At 51.5% G+C, this 18593-nt stretch overlaps 1 protein-coding gene across 1 annotated transcript; it reads left to right on the top strand.

Annotated features, from left to right (window-relative positions):
- The first annotated feature begins 5008 nt into the window (after positions 1 to 5008).
- On the top strand, positions 5009 to 17434 carry LOC149361742 (uncharacterized). The gene is made up of 2 exons (XM_089572780.1): positions 5009 to 6776; positions 13452 to 17434. Exons 1-2 carry the CDS (start codon positions 5513 to 5515, stop codon positions 16601 to 16603), a joined length of 4416 nt encoding a protein of 1471 aa, XP_089428906.1. The 5' UTR covers positions 5009 to 5512; the 3' UTR covers positions 16604 to 17434.
- The last annotated feature ends 1159 nt before the right edge of the window (positions 17435 to 18593 follow it).

Here is an 18593-nt window from a genome sequence, read left to right as displayed (position 1 = left end):
CCTCTTCAAGCAAAAAGAAAAATTTATTGTGTACAATGATAGCGGATGCTCTCAACAGTACTAAGATCAGTAAAGGCAGGTAAATGAAAATATATTAAATTACAACTGAAAAAAAAATTCCGCCTCGACAGACCGCGAAGCAATCACGGAGACTGCACACGATGCCGACGTCGAGGAACAGGAGCGACCGGGTAAAAGGGCACGTTCCGCAGCCAGACACAATGAGCCTATGCCGAAAAGCAGCCATGAAAATTTACCAGCTACCTTAAATGCGCTACGCACTTCCTCAAATAGTTTCATGCTTAATCCACTTTTGAGGAAGAGCTTTACTAAAATTGTTTTCCCCATCGAACACCAAGCAAATCTGGTCACCCCAATGAACTGCCTGCAGTATGAAATCGCCTGTAAAAGCACAGTATCGCAACTGACTCTGTGCTGCTCATATACTTGCCGCGCACCAAGCTGTAACACACAGAAACGTAAACTAACACTCACTCCGAACAGCACGGATGTTTCCCGTATGTTACCATGAACAACTGAGACCGAAATTTTTTATCAAATTTAGCAGGGCCCTAGAGCTGTGATTATTCGGAGGAGACAAGAGTTGTTACTTTTGTGTAAAGTCACTTTTATACTCCTACATCCCGTTGGTGATCTGGACCAGGCCTTTCCCTTGAAGAATGATACGCTTGCATTCTCGCTCCGAAAATTGCCGCGTCAAAATCCTATCAAAATATATATGCCTATTAGTGTTCATACATGGAAGTGTGGTATTTTTGTTGCCATCAATTTTGGAAAGATTCCAAGCACAGAGAACTCAAGCCCCTGGATGGATCAAAACTACTGCCTTTGGTCAGGTGTCCTGAGATGTGCTGGTTTACATACCCGCTACGAAGGGAAATACTAGAGAATGATTACTTAATACGAATAAGTGCGAAAGCACAGTTTTTGCTACGTAGAAGACGAAGACGAGCAAGCAGTGCTGGGAGACTGAGTGTTCGCGCTAGGCCAGCGGAGAAGAGGCAAGAGACGATTTTTCTCTGGTCGGAACCACGGGAAGCGTGCCACGTACAAGACGACAAGAGCTGACAGTGCCGCGAGATAGAGGGCTCCCGCCCTCGCCCTTGTGGTGAGCAGTACACGCTTCCTTGTCCGAGCAGTGGTTGCCGGTGATTCCGCTGTGTCCTGGCAGCCATTGGTAGATAATATCGTGCCCTTTATTGATGGCAGTGTGGAGTAGCTCTCGGATTTCCGCAACCAGTTAGTTCTTCATGGGACCCATTACGAAGAGCTGATGGTAAGGCTTGGAGGGCTGCTTTTGAATCAGTGAAAACAGACCATTGTTGGGATGTTTCTCCACTAATATGTTCATTGGAAACGCGAATAGCAGTTAGTACTGCAGAATTCGATGAAGTCTGGCGTGATGTGATGTTTTCACTTTCTTAACTATTGGCCTTACGGGGATGACCACAGAGCCCCAGGAACTGGAGGGGGTCACTGAGCCATCGGTGCATACGTGCAGTCGGTGCCCGTGGTTCTCATGCAAATATTGAAGAGTGGTCTGTTTTAGTACTGCTGGCGATAAAGCAGGCTTCTTTTCGATGCCTGTTATGGAAAGAAGCACACAAGGTTGGTGCAGATTCCATAATGGAGTGGATGGTCTAGAGGCTGATGTAAATTGTGATGGTACAATGTCCCGTTGAGCATCAATAATTTTCGCAAAGGATGCACACTGCCGGTTAGCAGGGAGACTGATAAGATTGTGAACGGGAATCCGAGAGAGGTGTCAAATATGCGATCTGAAGGCGCCGATTGTTATATAGGTAGCCACTTGATTTTCCTGGGCGATGAGTACGGTCTCCGCTGTAGACACGCATTTCGGCAGTCCTAGGCATGTCCGGAGAGCTTGAGCTTCAATGCTTTGTAAACATCGTATGTTCGTTTTCCTCAAGTTTCCAAGTGCACAGAAACGACCGAAGGAATCTCATGAATATTTCGGAGCATCGACTGCACTGATGCGCCCGACGACTTCCCTCCAAGAAAGAATAGAACAAGAACGATCGATGTAAGTCACCTTTTCATATACAACACATGTGAGCTCCATGATAGGTTGCGATCAATGATTACTCCAAGAAAGCGAAGGCTTCTTTCGACGGGTATTGTTGAGCCATTTATGCATACCGGGTAATGAGCCATGCCCTTGCGTGTGATGGCAAGAAGTAGAAATGTGCAGGCCTTGCAGGCGGAGGTAGGCCGTAAGAATTCTGGCCGCCTTTTGAATCCTTGCTCTTTATGACTTTCATTCCAGCGTAAGCTCCATTAAATCATCACTTGACCTCACTTCCTTAGCGCTCTCAGACGAAAAGTTGCGCGCCTCTGTTTCTTCCATAAGTTATACTTCAATTTCCCCTATCTCCGTGGTTCCCTTATATCACCTCCCTTTCGCACATCGCGCTGCCTTTTTAATTCAAATAGCCTCCAACGACTTCATGGCTCCACCAATGTTTTTAACAAGTCCTTCTTTCCCATCGCAATTGAAGAATGAAACCTTCTGCCCGACTCACTAAGAAATGTGCACGATGCGACAAGGTTTAAGGCGATGTTGTTAGATCACCTGGGTTGACATGTTTTTTTCTTCGATTTGTGTTTATATGAAATCCTTTTTCCTGTGTTCAGTTTTTCTGCCTTAACCTTTCACCGACGTGTATGGTGCTTGTGGCCTAAAGGCATTTTTTACCTGCACCGTTTTAACTATCGCGTCCTTTGCTTCTCTTTATGTTCCTATATTTTATTGCTATATTTTTGTGACCTTTGTTTTTTACATCAACTTTGTATGCACTTCCCCTTTATGTAATACCCCGATAGGGGCTTTTAAGGGACAATAAATGATGATGAAGATGATGCTCTAATTGTGGCCGCGTAACTCCTGATGCCCAGATACTGATGTCATCCACATAGAGTGAGAGCTGCGCAGACTGTGCTAGTACCCCGATAAGGGCGACAAGCGAAAGGTTGAAGAGCGTTGGGCTACGTACCCCACACCCTGTGGCGACCCACGGATCTCGGCCTTGGGCTCGCTCAGTGTAGGCGAGGACAGTAGCAACGTGGCGCCTGCTCAGACACCGAGGTCGAATGCGGCTGTGTCGTCGTGGCTTTATGTGGCTCACAGCAGCGCGGACAGGCTATGGTCTTATTGCAAACACCTCTTGCACGCCCAATTTTCATGCACTTCCGGCACTGAAGAAGTTTCGGTACGAATGGGCGAACAGCATGTCGAAAGTGGCCAACTTTCACATGCGATGGAATAAGTCGCCCTTAAAGGTGAGCTTGACGCTTCTTGACTTGCCAAGGCGCTGCTGACCTTTGGTTATTGCGGTGCTGTTCGTCGCTGGTTTAATGAGTATCGGTAGGTCTGAGTCAGAGATGGTCGCATCGACGTCGGAATTGACGCCAGGGGTTATTCAAATGTTTTCAAGAACAAGAGAGCGGGAATGTCTCCAGTGTTCTTAATTGTGGCTAGACTCTCCAAGGCGCTCGTCTCCTTTACATCAATGACAAGGAGGTTCCTTCGGCTGTTGATCCTGACGTCCTTGATCATTCCCGGGCCACGAGCCTCAAAGATAATCGACGTAGCTTGCCTCTTCAGCATGTTGAGGCTGTCGGTGAATGTTTCAGGCGCAAACAAAACCGTATGTGCTGATCCACCACGCGTCGTGATGGCGGTAGTTGATGGCGGTAGATGATGAGGCCGAGTCCTCACTCTCACGCAATCTCCTCTCGGCTTTCTTGCTCATCACTAGGACGAACCCGTCGTCCGCCGAGGAGTCTTTGCTTGCAACTGAGTACAGCATGTTGACCTGGCTGCTTGCTTCCCTCCATTGGTAGAATGGCTTTCTTTTGGCGGCTGCCGCCGACCCTCCGGTTTCCAAAGGAGGCCTATCGTCCCCCACCTCCATCGCTATATTTTAATTCCAGTTTGTGGAGTCAAAAGCCCTAAGCATTCGATAGTTGTGCTTCATAGCAAGGTATTTCAAGAGGAACAAGATAATATAGACATACTTCGGAGCCTAACATAAATTATTATTCTCGCACGGCTAGTGCTTCTTTAATGAAAACTAAACTTGGTCTGACTAACCTCGCAGTTCGCAGGAATATTTCACGCCTCAGTCTTTTCCACAGCATTTTCTTTCATAACGAGAAACTGAAACAGGAATTTTTTTTCCTCTATACCATCACACGTTTACTTTAGGAGATGGGTATATATGTCATGTGTTCTTCCATTAAAGTTTTAGTTGCGAAAAAGCGCTCGTGTTGTGTCTTCTCTCCTACTTTGGTCCTAGTTTTTGGCGCTAATTTCAACATGAATAAGATTCAACTCGCCCCACTTTCCACCTTACTACCAAAGAAAGAAGATATGTTTTTCTGAAGTTGGTTTCGAACCCGGGCAGGCGCGAAGGGATCAGCTCCGCTGGCCACTGCACTAAAGAACTACGCCATCACTGCTTTTTTTTTTCAACATGTTATGTATTACAGTGATGTAATGTTCTATATATAGGAACTGTAAGGGATCGTTAGTGTACTCCGGGTCATCGGGACGCGGCTGGGAGCGCTCAAAGCGAAGCGTCTCCTTTCTCGGAACGCGGCCGCTCTCGAACGCGCCGGCAAGTACGGGTGTCCCCCCACCCGCGGTACCGATTCGCACACGTGCTGGCACGAATGTATATTTGTGTTTGTTTTTATGTTTATGTAGTGGTAGATAGGGTGGTTTACCTTGTTGAAGCCGGAGGGCTGGCCATGCCCTTGAAGAACCAATCATGTTAACAGCACAACATGATTGGAAGCTACGGAATGTGGGCCGGGCCTTTAGGGCTTTAAAACGGGGCCCCGGAGCCGTAAGCGGGGTTCTGTGCTAAGGTGAGATGCAACGCATCTTCGGCAACGCCGGGTAGGGGCTTCCCCTAGTATTAGCCAGTTCCGCCCTTTTTGTTGTTTGTCCTTGTGCCGTTAATTTGTCTCGAGTGTCGAAACTTCTGTACGCTGTAAATATCTGTACATAAACCTCAGTTATTGCCTTTTTTTATCCCTGCGTGTCAACTGATCACAAGAGCGTCTCTGACGTGGCACCCCTGGTGCGAAGAGCTTCAGTTCGAGTTACCAACCGTCTCTGGCGGTGCACCTGTGGTGCAAAGAAGAAGAAGAACCTGATCTTTACTGGCGCAGTCGACGAGGATCCTGCGGCCATCGGAAGACGGCGCAGGAAGAAGAAATTGAACGCGGGATAAAGGCAACAGCAGCGTTCGAAAAAGGACCTGCGGAGAGACAACGGCAAGGGCCACGGCAGCGGACCAGCGACGCAAGGCAGCCGGCCGGAAAAGAGAGCAGCAACTGGACCACCACCAAGCACAAGCGAGACGACAGCAACGGGCGTGACGCCATCGGCACCAAAGGGTGAGTCTCTTCTTGCTTCGTGCTGGCGTGAGCATTGCTGTCCAGCTAAGCTTGGGTAGGTGGCATGGATACGCGCTTCGCCCATTTAAACCCCGATAAGCAGAAAGCAAGGGAGATGGACGACGCAGATGACACGGGGGTCGTCGGAAACGAGACGAGCGAGGGGGAGACGCCGGAGATGCCACGGGTCGAGGAAAGAAATGGAAAAGTGCAGGACGACCTGCTGGTGTTAGAGAAGAAGTGTCAGCTGGCAAAGCTGGAACTTGAGCTTGCTCAGCTGAGACAGCGAGGAAGCGCTGGAGAGGACTACAAGGTCGTTGAGAGGCATGCTAGCCACAGCGAGCTAAGGCATTACTCAAAATTGCTTGCGGGAATACTCCCAAAATTTCCAAGCGACGCAGAAGTGCCAGTGTGGTTCGAGGCGGCGGAGAACGCACTAAATGCATATGAAGTGCCGAAAGAACGGTGGGGTCAAATTATTTTCCCGCTCGTTGCAGATAAAGTACAGTTTCTGTCGACCCGCTTAGCGCCATCTCAGCACAGGGACTACGAAGCGGTGAAGAAATCGGTACTGGAGGAGCTGAAACTCTCCGCGGGAGAGTACCTCAGTAGATTTAAAGGCGCGAGGAAACGGAGCACCGAAGGATGGAGAGCGTATACGACGCGTCTCCACAGCTACTTACGCTTCTATTTAGACGCGCGCAACGTCAGCACCTTTGAGCAGTTGCTGGAGCTGTTAGTGGCGGACCAGCTAAAGAATAACCTCTCAGATGCAGCACTGAAGTACGTTACGCTGCAAGAAGGAAACGGGTGGCGGAAGGCAACCGAACTGGCCGCACTACTGCAGACCTTCGAGGACGCGGAAGGGAAAAATAGTGCGGATAAGAGGGTAGAGCAGAAAAGAACGGACGCTCAAAAGGCAGGTGCTAAAAAGCTGGCTAAGGATCCGCATAGATACGATACAGGGAGATCACAGGCACCACAGGCAAGGTCACACCATAGAGGTTGTTTCTCCTGCGGAGAAACGGGGCACCAAAGAGCGAACTGCCCGCACGCGAAAAGGAAGGATGCAGCAAACGCGCCTAACGATAAGGGGAACGGCCTCTCAGCACGTGTTGCAATGCAGGAGGACTCAGCGGCACAACACCAGCGCGAGCTAATTACGCTAACTTGTCGAGATGGGGATATTGAGGCCATTCTAGCCACCGGAGCTGACATCACGGTAGTTCGGGAGAGTGTAGTGCCGCCTGAACTGGTCAAGCCACACGGAACAATCAATCTGGTCTCCGCATTTGGAGAAAAGGTGCAGGCAAAGCTGGCAATCCTACCTATTCTGATTCCGTGGCACGCGTTGGGGCTGCGGCCACTCCTCAGATAGATGACAGGTCGCAAACACAAGGAAAATCGAACATTTATCCAGGCATTTACAACTTGTAAAAACGCGGTGCTGCCGCAGTCGTGCAGCGCGGTAGAAGGAAGGAAAGAGTCACGAGTTACGTAACATGACACCTCCGGAGGGAGGTGTAAAGAGGGAGAAAGCACGCGGGCGAGAGGGAAGGCGCACGGGGAGAATGAAGAGAAAGAGCGGGGAGGAGAGAAGTCCAGTGTTCGCAGATGAAGTTGGCGCCCGGGCGGGAAATTCAAACTGGACTCGGGACAGCACACTCCCCGTCTGGTTATACATATAACCACTATGTGATGTGTTCAGTCCTCACACGGAATAAGCAGGACTGTCTCAGTCACAGGACGGAGAAACGTCTTAATCACTCCCCGTGTCGCCGTCTTGATCTCGACCTTTCGCACCCTGCCGTCCGCGCTCGCGATGGCGTTCACAATGAGTCCCATGGGCCACTCGTTGCGATGAATCTGGCTGTCTCTCAGGAGCACGAGGTCACCTGCCTTGAGATTCCGAGTTGTCCCCTGCCACTTCCGACGACTCTGCAGGGTGGTAAGGAACTCGCGTCGCCAACGGCACCAAAAGGTGTCGGCCAGCCACTGAACCTGCCGCCACTGTCGCCGATACACATTCTTTTCACCGAAGGCTGGTGGCACTGTGTTGCCGCCGACTTTCTGGGTCAGGAGTGTTGAAGGAGTCAGCACTTCCCAGCACTCGGGGTCCGTTGAGACAGGAACGAGGGGTCGGGAATTTATGATCCCCGAGACTTCCGCCAAGAAGGTTACCAATACTTCGTGAGTAAGGCGACGAGAGGTACTCTCAAGAAGCATGGAGTCCAAAATTCGCCGTGTGACTCCTATCATTCTTTCCCACACTCCTCCCATGTGAGAAGCATGAGGGGGGTTGAATACCCAAGTGCATCCTTGGTCTGACAGGAATGTTCCTAGCTTCTCGTGGTCTGGGCCACTGGTGTCCAGTTTTAGTTCTGAGCACGCTCCAACAAAGTTCGTACCACAATCGGACCTCAGCTGCTTTGCCGGGCCCCTTATGGCGAAGAATCTCCGGAGAGCATTAATAAAACTTGAGGTGTCCATGCTCTCGATCACTTCGATGTGAACAGCGCGGATACTCATGCAAGTGAAGAGCACGGCCCACCTTTTGCTGTTGGCCTCGCCGCCTCTGGTCCGACGAGAAGCGACTTGCCACGGGCCAAATACATCTAATCCGACATAAGTGAAACGCGGCTCGGTGCTTAGCCTTTCTGCAGGCAGGTCTGCCATCTTCTGCTGCAGCTGCCTTCCTCTGAGCTTGCAACACGTAACACAACTGTGTATGTATGAGGCGATGCTACGCTTAGCTCCGACGATCCAGAACCCAGCTGCCCTGACTGCTCCCTCAGTGAAATGGCGGCCTTGATGTTTTACCAGCTCGTGGTAATGCCGCACAATCAGGGTGGTGACGTGATGTCGTCCTGGCAAGATGATGGGCTTCCGCTCTAGCTGGTCGAAATGGTTTGCTCTGTCTAGTCGGCCACCAATTCTCAAAAGACCGTCGGAATCAACCCATGAGTCCAGTCTCCACAGAGGGCTTGACTTCGGAAGTCGCTTTCCTCGTTGCAAGCTTTTCAACTCTTCTGAAAAGGCTTCTTTCTGGACAGACAGAATAATGACTGCCTTCGCTCGGGCTAGGTGTTCTGTAGAAGGTCCTAGTTGTCGAGATGAGCTGTTATGCGGGCAGTCTGACACGTTGTGAGAGGTGCCCCGAAATTTGCTCACCAGCTGCACGAGCATTGCAACTGCGCGAGTCAGCTTAATCCAACTCGAGAAGCGCTCGAACCGCCTGCTGCCGAGTTCTTGCACGTCTACACTGGTTGCGAGAACGTTTGCCTGGGGCCGCACCTCCGTGTCAGAATCAGCATCGACCAAGTCGAACTTGCCCTTCAATACCCGCGAGCAGTGTTCTTGATGATACAAAAACTCCGGGCCTGTCAGCCAGGCCGATCCTGCCATTTGGGCTGCTGGCACAGACCTTGTTCCGAGGTCCGCAGGGTTCACGTCTGAAGGAACGTAGTGCCATTGCTCTGGCCGTGTAGAGCTCCTGATGCGTTCGACCCTGTTACTGACATACACATAAAACCTCCGAGTCTCATTATGTATGTAACCTAGGACCACCTTGCTGTCAGTGTAGAAATTTACAGCATCAAGCTCCATATCTATTTCACGACTGACGAGCTCTGCTAGCTCCACTGCCAACACCGCGCCGCACAGTTCAAGCCTTGGGATGGTGTGTTCCGGATGTGGTGCTAGCTTAGCCTTTCCTATGACGAACCCGACATGGCACGCACCATCTGGATATGTCACTCTGAGGTATGCCACTGCAGCCACAGCCTTGGTTGATGCGTCGGAGAATATGTGCAGTTCCTTGCGCTGTGCGGTAGTGAGTGAGGCAGGGGAATAGGTGCGAGGTATGTCCAGCTGCTCGAGCAATTGCAAGGAGTCTTTCCACGTCTCCCACGCGGCCCTCTTGTCTTCAGGAAGTGGACAGTCCCAGTCGCATGTCCCAACGACCAGCTCTCGGAGGAGGGACTTCCCTTGAACGATGACTGGAGCAACAAACCTAAGTGGGTCGTACAGGCTATTCACCACTGACAAGACACCGCGTCGAGTGAATGGCTTCTCTTGGATTGGAGTCGTAAATGTGAAGACATCCTTCTTCAGGTTCCAAGAAACTCCCAGACTGCGTTGGATTGGCGGCGTGCCATTGCACAAGTCAAGATCCTTCAAATCCTTGGCACGGTCTTTTTCTGGAAATGCTTCCAACACTGCAGGGCAGTTAGAGGCTATTTTGTGGAGCTTGAGGTTTGACGCGGCCAACATCTGCTGTGTGCGGAGTATCAGGCTGATGGCTTCCTTGTCTGTAGAAAGAGACTTCAACCCATCGTCCACATAGAAATCCCTCTCGATGAACTGCCTGACGTCGCTGCCAAATTCTTCCTCTCCTTCTCGTGCTGTTCTCCGCAGCCCATAGGTTGCAACTGCTGGTGAAGGACTATTTCCAAACACATGAACCTTCATTCGATACTCCACCACGTCACTGTAGATGTTGTTGTTGCGGAACCACAGAAATCTCAGATAATTTCGGTGGTCGTCTCGTACCAGGAAGCAGTAGAACATGTGCTTTATGTCCACAGTTATGGCCACGGGTTCCTTCCGGAATCGGATGAGCACTCCGAGCAGGCTGTTGATCAAGTCTGGACCGGTAAGCAGCACACTGTTTAAAGACACGCCTTTGAACTGTGCACTGGAGTCGAATACAACTCGTGTTTCGCCGGGTTTTCGTGGGTGGCAAACACCAAAGATGGGGAGGTACCAACACTCTTCTCCTTCTCGAACTGGTGGAGCTTCCTCGGCATGGCCGTTTTTGAACATCTTGTCCATGAAGGCCGTGAACTGTTCCATCAGTTCTGGTTTTCTCTTCAAGGTCCGTTGGACAGCAGTGAGGCGTGACTCGGCCAAGCACTTGTTATTCGGAAGCCATGGCCTTGGAGAACGAAAGGGGAGAGGCGCTATCCAACTGTTGGATTCGTCCTTTGAGAACTCGTCGTCCATCAGCTTCAAGAACTTCCTGTCCTCGACAGAAAGGGAAGGTCTGTTGTCATCCTCCATTGTCTGGAACAGCGTTTCAGCGATCTCATCGTCATAGCTGTGTTTCCTAGCAGCGTGCTGAGCTGGTTGGAAGCATTGTGTCGACCGCTGCATGGCAGTGAGCTTCTCCTTGACCAAGAAATGGTTCTCACATGGCTCGAAAAGGGAGGGACGTCCATTTTCGAGGACGTTTGTTTTGAGGTTGCTGACACAGTCCGGTGTGCGACTTCGACTTATGCAGACATTTCCTACGATGACCCATCCCAAATCCAGTTTCTGAGCAAATGGCGCATCAGCCGGTCCGTTGCGCTGTTGTCGAACCTTGTGTATTCTGAGGATGTCTCTCCCGAGGAGAAGTAGAATCTTGGCCTCAGGGTCCAAACAAGGAATGAATTTAGCAACAGCTCTGAGATGAGGGTGATGCAATGCCACTTCCGGTGTTGGGATCTCGGTCCTGTTGTTAGGCATTTCGTTGCATTCGATAAGCGTTGGCAACGGAAGCTTCACGGAGCCATGTATGTCTTCTATGAGAAAGCCAAACGCTCTTCTTCCTATTGCCTCCTTAGTTCCAGCACATGTCTTTAGTGTGTAGGGGGAACTGTGACCATTGAGTCCGAAAATGTCGAAGAACTCTGTTCTTGCAAGGGACCTGTTACTCTGGTCGTCTAAGATGGCATACATTTTTGCAGTCTTGTGAGGCTGAGTCGGATGACTGACTTTCACCAAGCAGATCTTAGAGCAGGATTTGACACCGTTGCTTTGACCGCAGACCTCTGTGCACTTGGATGACACCTGAAGTGCAAAATCCTTGTCTAGAATTGCATCTTCAGCATCGTTCTGAGCTACAGGAGGCCTGTGGCTGGCATTTCCAGCATGAAGCGCCGTGGCATGCCGATCGCTACCACAATCGTCACATTTGAGAACTGTTTTGCAGTCTCTTGCAAAGTGGTCTGTCGAAGCGCAGCACCTGTAGCATATCCCAAACTTTTTCAGCAAACATTTTCGTTCATCCAGCGGCTTTTCCCTGAATGCGCGACACTTCCGGAGGGGGTGAGGCTTCCTGTGCAGAGGACAATACTTGGTTGCATCATGCCACTTTAATGCGTTTGAGGGCGGATGGTCAGTGCTTGCTTCCACGTCCGTCATTTGCACTGAGATGGGTGCTCTTCTCGGGCTTCCATCCGATGCCCATCTGTCTGCTCTCGTGAGCCTTGAAGGGGTGCTGCTTGCGGAGCTGAGTTTGAAGCTAGGATCGTTTCTCGTTTTCGCTTGGTCCCTGATAAAGCTGGCAAAGAACGAGAAAGGGGGAAAGGCGACCTGATGATTCTGTTTGTACTTGGAGCCTTTCGCGATCCACATGTCTTGCAAGCGCTGGGGCAGCTTTTCTACAATGGGGTTTACCCCTCTTGCGGTGTCGAGATAGGAGAGCCCAGTCAGGTGAGGGTCACATTTTGCTGCCTCAACTTCAAGAAGGAGGTCTCCCAGCTCTCTCAATTTCTGGGTGTTTTTGTCGGTCAGTCTGGGGAAGTTCGAAATTCTTCGAAAGATGGCCTCTTCTATAATTTCTGGGCGACCATAGCATTCCTCAAGTCTTTCCCAAACTACCTTTAACCCGGCCTCTGGGCTGTCGACGTGCACGGAACGCAGCCTCTTCGCGTAGGTTGACGATTCGGTCCCAAGCCATTTCACGAGAAGGTCAAGTTCCTCGCTTGCCGTGACTTCGAGAGTCTGAGTCATTCCCTTGAACGTAGATTTCCACGACCGGTAGTTTTCAGGGCAGTCGTCGAACTTCGTAAGGGAGGTACTCACAAGGTCGCGCCGAATCAGATACTTTGCCATGGCGGTCAGTTCAGGGGCGTTAGCTTCATCTCCCGGATGACGAGCAATGTTCTGCGTGATGCCTTGGCTGCGAGCGCTTGGTGTGCATGGAGCGCGGTCTTCAGGTGCTTCATTAGCGTTCTGACAGACGTAATGCTCCCCGCCGTCATGCTGCTGCGATTGCTGGCGCGAGCCGATGCGCACGTGAGCCTGGTCAAGCACGTAGTCAAAGGTACGTTGAGCGCGGTCTTCGGATGCCTCGGAGACAGTCCGACAGATGTGATGCTCCCCGCCGTGCTGATCTACGGCAGCCTCCAGGACGTCCGCTTGCGCTTCCGCGGTGGCCGCTTCTCTTTCCAACTGCATGACTTGTAACTCTGTGTCCAGCTCGGCTTTCTTGCGTTCGATTACCGCAGCCGCACTTTTCTCTTGTTCTTCCAATCTGGCCTTTTCCAGTTTCACCGCGGCTTGTTTCCTCTTGAGAGAAGCCTGTACTCGCGCCGCCGCGGCCTCCGCTCTTGCTCTGGCGGCCAGCATGCTTGGCGTTGTCGAGACGGCCGAACGCTCCGAACGAGCTGAGCGCGACAAATGCCGTGACTGCACATAGCTTGCTGTGTTCTCAGAGCATGCAAAATGAGACTGGTCCGGACTCACTTGAGCAGCGGGCGACTTGCGGTCCTGTGACGCCATGTCGTCCGTGGCTGCGATGCAAAAACGGAACTTCTGAAGAGCGGAGCCAGCCAGCGGAGCCTAGGTGCTTTCGAAGAGCGCGCGAGACACCGACTCGACGTTCATCGCGTTTTTACTATTCTGATTCCGTGGCACGCGTTGGGGCTGCGGCCACTCCTCAGATAGATGACAGGTCGCAAACACAAGGAAAATCGAACATTTATCCAGGCATTTACAACTTGTAAAAACGCGGTGCTGCCGCAGTCGTGCAGCGCGGTAGAAGGAAGGAAAGAGTCACGAGTTACGTAACATGACACCTCCGGAGGGAGGTGTAAAGAGGGAGAAAGCACGCGGGCGAGAGCGAAGGCGCACGGGGAGAAGGAAGAGAAAGAGCGGGGAGGAGAGAAGTCCAGTGTTCGCAGATGAAGTTGGCGCCCGGGCGGGAAATTCAAACTGGACTCGGGACAGCACACTACCCCTTACGTTAAAGCGAAACGCGGGCGCCTTCGCCGACATCCGCGAGGCCGTGCCGGTCTTATGCGCTTTAACAGACAAGCTGGTGTCCCAGACGAACTGTTTGCTCTCAGCGGAAACCTGGGAGGCGCTTAAACAGGAGGGGGAGATCAGGGGGATCGTTGCCGACAAAGAGGAGCAGGATGGTAACTACAAAGAGGTGTGTCGGGAACACCCGCTAGAAACCGTAGTGGCAGACGGAAAGAAACAGGCCGATGTCGCCCAGGTGGCAATGCAAAGCGAGGGTGACGAGGGCGTGAGCTTGGACAGCAGCGACAAAGAAGCTCCCGCGGTGGGAGAGAGAAGCGCGTCGGAAACGTTCCGGGAGAGCCAGCGGAGTGACGCGACCTTGCAGGGAGCGTGGAGAGACGCCAGGGCAGGAAAGAAGGGCATGACAACGGTAGATGGGGTCCTGTATCACAAAGATAAGCTTCTGGGCCAGGCAGTGATGCAATTGGTGTTGCCGGAATGCCACCGTGGAGAAGTACTGCAGTTGGCACACGAGTCAAATTGGGGAGGGCATCTGGGGTTCAGGAAAACGAAGTCCAGAATTAAAGCCAGCTTTTATTGGCCAGGCGTAGAAGACGAGGTCAGGCGGTATTGTAATAGCTGTCATAATTGCCAAACGAGATCGGATCTGCGTCGGGCAGACAGCGTGCCCATAGAGCCGTTGGTGAGGCCACAATATCCGTTTCAGCGGGTAAACGTCGACATCATCGGGCCGCTGGAACCAGCCTCAGGTAGAAGCCACAGGTACGCACTATGCGTTATTGACCTGTGCACGCGCTGGCCGGAGGTCGTCTGTCTTCGTTCCCTCAGTGCTAAAGCCACCTGCGACGCCCTTCTCACGGTGTTCAGCAGGACAGGCATCCCCGAGGTAATATCGTCAGACTGCGGAACCAATTTCACCGCGGAACTCACCCAGGAGTTTTTAAAGAAGCTGGGGTGCTCCCCTCGGTTTTCGACACCGGGTCACCCGGAGAGTAATGGAGCTGTAGAACGCTGGAATAAGACGTTCAAAAACATGTTGTACCATGTTATCCAGAAAGAGGGGAAGAACTGGGACAAGTTTGTACCCTTTTTGCTGTGGGCATACAGAGAGGTACCTCATGATACGACTGGGGTGGCGCCTTTTGAGATGTTTTATGGAAGGCAGCCGAACGGCCCACTCAACATACTAAAGAACGCATGGACAGGAGAAAGTGAGTCCCCAGTAAGGTTGGGGCCTTCCCCGGCTCAGTACATGCTAGACCTGAAAGGGCGTCTGGAACGGGCGGCTGAAGTCGCGAAGGCAGTAAGCTTGAGGCAGCAAAATGCGTACGCCACGCAATTCAACCGACGAGCGACCGCCAAAGACTTCGGGAAAGGGGAGGCAGTCTTAATATTTGATGAACAGCGCCCAGGCAAAATGTTTCCTAAGTGGAAGGGGCCAGGCAGCGTCGTTGAAAAGTACCGAGAGCACTCTTATTTCGTACAAATGCCGGACGGCGGCCGGAAACTAGTGCACGCAAGCAGAATGCGTCCCTATGTGAGCCGGGTCATGAACGTGGGCGTAATGTTCGAGGGAGACAGCGCGTTCGGAGAGGTAGAATACGCACCCCGACAGACAACGGCACGGTCCGCGGATGCTCGCCTACCACGAGACGCGGTTGCCCATTTGTCACAGCATGAGCGAGACAAAATTCTGGCAGCGTTCGAGGAACACGAGGAGCTTTTCAGTGAACGGCCGGGGGTGGCATCGGTGAAAGAACATGAAATTGTGCTTCAGGAGGGGTTCACGCCAAAGGGTCCCTATCCTTACCGCGTACCTGCGAGCCTAACAGCCGAGGTGGGCAAACAGGTGGACGAGCTCCTGAAAAGGGGTTTAATCTTTCCTTGCGAGAGCCCGTGTGCACATCCGCTGGTCTGCGTGCCTAAGAAAGACGGTACTCTCAGAATGTGCGTAGATTTCCGCAGGTTGAACGCCGGGACTATAGCTGACGCCTACCCGATGGCACTGCAACAGGAGCTGATCATGAAAGTAGGCAGAGCGAAATATATAACCCTGCTGGACCTTCGGAGGGGGTATTGGCAGGTGCCACTAGCTCCATCAGCTCAGCTTCTTACCGCTTTCGTGTGTCACCGGGGGCAGTTTGCGTGGAAGGTCATGCCGTTTGGGCTCAAAAACGCCGCGCAGACATTCCAGAGGGTCATGAACGAGCTATTGCTCCCGCACTCTGAGTACTGCTGTGCATACCTCGACGATATCGCAGTGTTTAGTGAGACGCTCGAAGAGCATGTACGCCACCTTAGAGAAGTGTTCAAGACGCTTGGACAGGTAAATCTCAAGGTAAAGTTAGAGAAGTGCCAAATAGCGCGAAAGTCCATTCGTTACCTAGGGCACATTGTTGGTTCGGGGCGGCACGCTCCTGACCCAGAGAAACTGGCAGCGATAAGAGGGTTGAAAGCACCCGCAACGAAACGGGAACTTCGCAGTGTTCTGGGACTGTGCGGGTATTACCGCAGCTACGTACCGAACTATGCTGAGGTGGCAAGGCCATTGACAGAACTCACCGGGAAGAGGATTCCAAATAACATTCCATGGTCGCAAAAAGCCGAGGATGCATTTCGACAGCTCAAAACGGCGCTCTGCGAAGCGGTAGCCTTAGCTACGCCGGACCCCAAAGGACCATACTGGTTGTACACGGACGCGTCTGCCTTTGCCGCGGGAGCCTGCCTTTCACAACGAGCGGAGGACGGCTCGGAACGGCCGATCGCGTTTGCGAGTCACAAGTTCACCCCGGCGCAGACCCGTTGGTCTACCATCGAGAGGGAGGCATTTGCGGTGATTTGGGGACTTAATAAGTTTGATCACTGGCTCTTCGGTGCACCTGTCACGGTCGTCTCCGACCACAATCCTCTTGCGTACCTTACGCTTAGCACACCACACGGCGCGAAGTTGACGCGCTGGGCGCTCGCGCTCCAGCGGTATAATGTGGTTGTGCAACACCGAAAGGGTAGCGAACACACCAACGCTGACGCCTTGTCACGCGTAAGTAATGATTGCTGGGTTCTCGACAGCAGTGCTCCGCTGGCGGCGGAGCGGGAGGGGACTCCCCTCGCCACTTCCACATGACGATTACGCGAGTGTCTGTGTGTGTGCGTGTGCTCGTTCGCGAGCAGGACGAGGGTGTCTACTTGGAGGTGGTGAACTGGGTGCAACCCACCAATTCGGACGCCGTGTTACGGCGCACGGCAGGCATGCCACCGTGTGTATTTGTGGAATTTGCTTATGTTGTGTGTGCATTTTGTATTTTGCTTTTGGTTTTGTTTGTGCCAGTGTAGCTGCGGCATGTCACCCACAGGGTGGTTTTGTGACCCGTACCGATCCCTTTGTTATAATTCTAAAAGTGGCATTTGAGCCCATTGTAGAATCTTGGGAAGGGCGTGTAAGGGATCGTCAGTGTACTCCGGGTCATCGGGACGCGGCTGGGAGCGCTCAAAGCGAAGCGTCTCCTTTCTCGGAACGCGGCCGCTCTCGAACGCGCCGGCAAGTACGGGTGTCCCCCCACCCGCGGTACCGATTCGCACACGTGCTGGCACGAATGTGTATTTGTGTTTGTTTTTATGTTTATGTAGTGGTAGATAGGGTGGTTTACCTTGTTGAAGCCGGAGGGCTGGCCATGCCCTTGAAGAACCAATCATGTTAACAGCACAACATGATTGGAAGCTACGGAATGTGGGCCGGGCCTTTAGGGCTTTAAAACGGGGCCCCGGAGCCGTAAGCGGGGTTCTGTGCTAAGGTGAGATGCAACGCATCTTCGGCAACGCCGAGTAGGGGCTTCCCCTAGTATTAGCCAGTTCCGCCCTTTTTGTTGTTTGTCCTTGTGCCGTTAATTTGTCTCGAGTGTCTAAACTTCTGTACGCTGTAAATATCTGTACATAAACCTCAGTTATTGCCTTTTTTTATCCCTGCGTGTCAACTGATCACAAGAGCGTCTCTGACGTGGCACCCCTGGTGCGAAGAGCTTCAGTTCGAGTTACCAACCGTCTCTGGCGGTGCACCTGTGGTGCAAAGAAGAAGAAGAAGAACCTGATCTTTACTGGAACTATGTGTAAAATCATGAGAAAAACGGAAAAACCCACACGACGCATAAAACGGCACACAAAAGCAACCGAACATTAAAAAAAGTCAATGCAGGACATAGAACTAAGAGTGAGTGCCACACCGGTTCGTACCCAGTCTTATACAATTCCCGTAGATGAACAGTAACTCTGCTGGAGTGGTCTTTTCTGGAAACAACTTATTCACAATGTCGGTCTATCATGCTTGTTTTCCATAGGCTGTGTAGTCCCGTGCAATAACTTACAGAATACGATGTCAAATTAGGTCTTTTTTGCGATGTCCTCGGCCAGATGTCTCAGAAGAGTTTTGCATCTTGTAAATGGGGAAACAATGATCAGTCATTTGAGGAAGATCACAAAGGCAGCACTTTACCATAGACGCGAAAATGCCATTCTTCTTTAACCATGTCTTAAGAGGCAAAATAAATGCGTATATCTCAAATTCTACGTATTATGGGCCACGAACTGTAAGTATCAGCTTATGCACATCACTTTTGCATTAATGCTATAAACTGTAGAGCCGTCAGTGGCTGCGGTATCATGCGTCATGAAATTAAAGTATCTTATACAGATGACCTCATGTTTTTCTGCGCTAATATGTCATGTATTGATGAGGTTAGTTGTTTAACAGAGGAGTTTGGTTCAGTGTCAGGGGATCGGATTAATCGTTCTAATATTTGCCGTATCTTCTTTATAATCTGTGGATCGACACCTACTGAAGGTTCCAATATGCAATGGACACATAGGCTACCAAAATATATTGGCCCCTCTTTGAGGGCCTGTAAGCATAGTGCACATTACTGAAAATACAGCGTGCCTACTCTCCAGCGCTGTTCTGAGATTTTTGTAGCCTATGGTCTCTCGATTGTGGCCGCAAGTAATCTATTTCTCGCCACCAAAATTTAATACGTGGATCAAATTATTCATTGCACTAGAGAGTATATTTATTTATTTGTACCTCAACGGCTGACTGGGGGCATTATATGAGGGGTGGGCATACA

Source organism: Amblyomma mixtum, chromosome 2 (assembly GCF_055824585.1).
Source record: "Amblyomma mixtum isolate Tamu chromosome 2, ASM5582458v1, whole genome shotgun sequence".
Lineage (NCBI taxonomy): Eukaryota > Metazoa > Arthropoda > Arachnida > Ixodida > Ixodidae > Amblyomma > Amblyomma mixtum.
Note: the sequence above shows the minus strand (reverse complement) of the source record. Positions and strands in the feature narration are given on the sequence as shown.

What these genes read in the sequence shown, in the direction of transcription:
- LOC149361742 (XM_089572780.1), top strand. Translation starts at nt 5,513, where the DNA reads ATGGATACGCGCTTCGCCCATTTAAACCCCGATAAGCAGAAAGCAAGG. An exon ending in GGCAAAGCTGGCAATCCTAC is followed by an intron (nt 6,777 to 13,451) that starts CTATTCTGATTC and finishes ACAGCACACTAC; the next exon opens with CCCTTACGTTAAAGCGAAAC.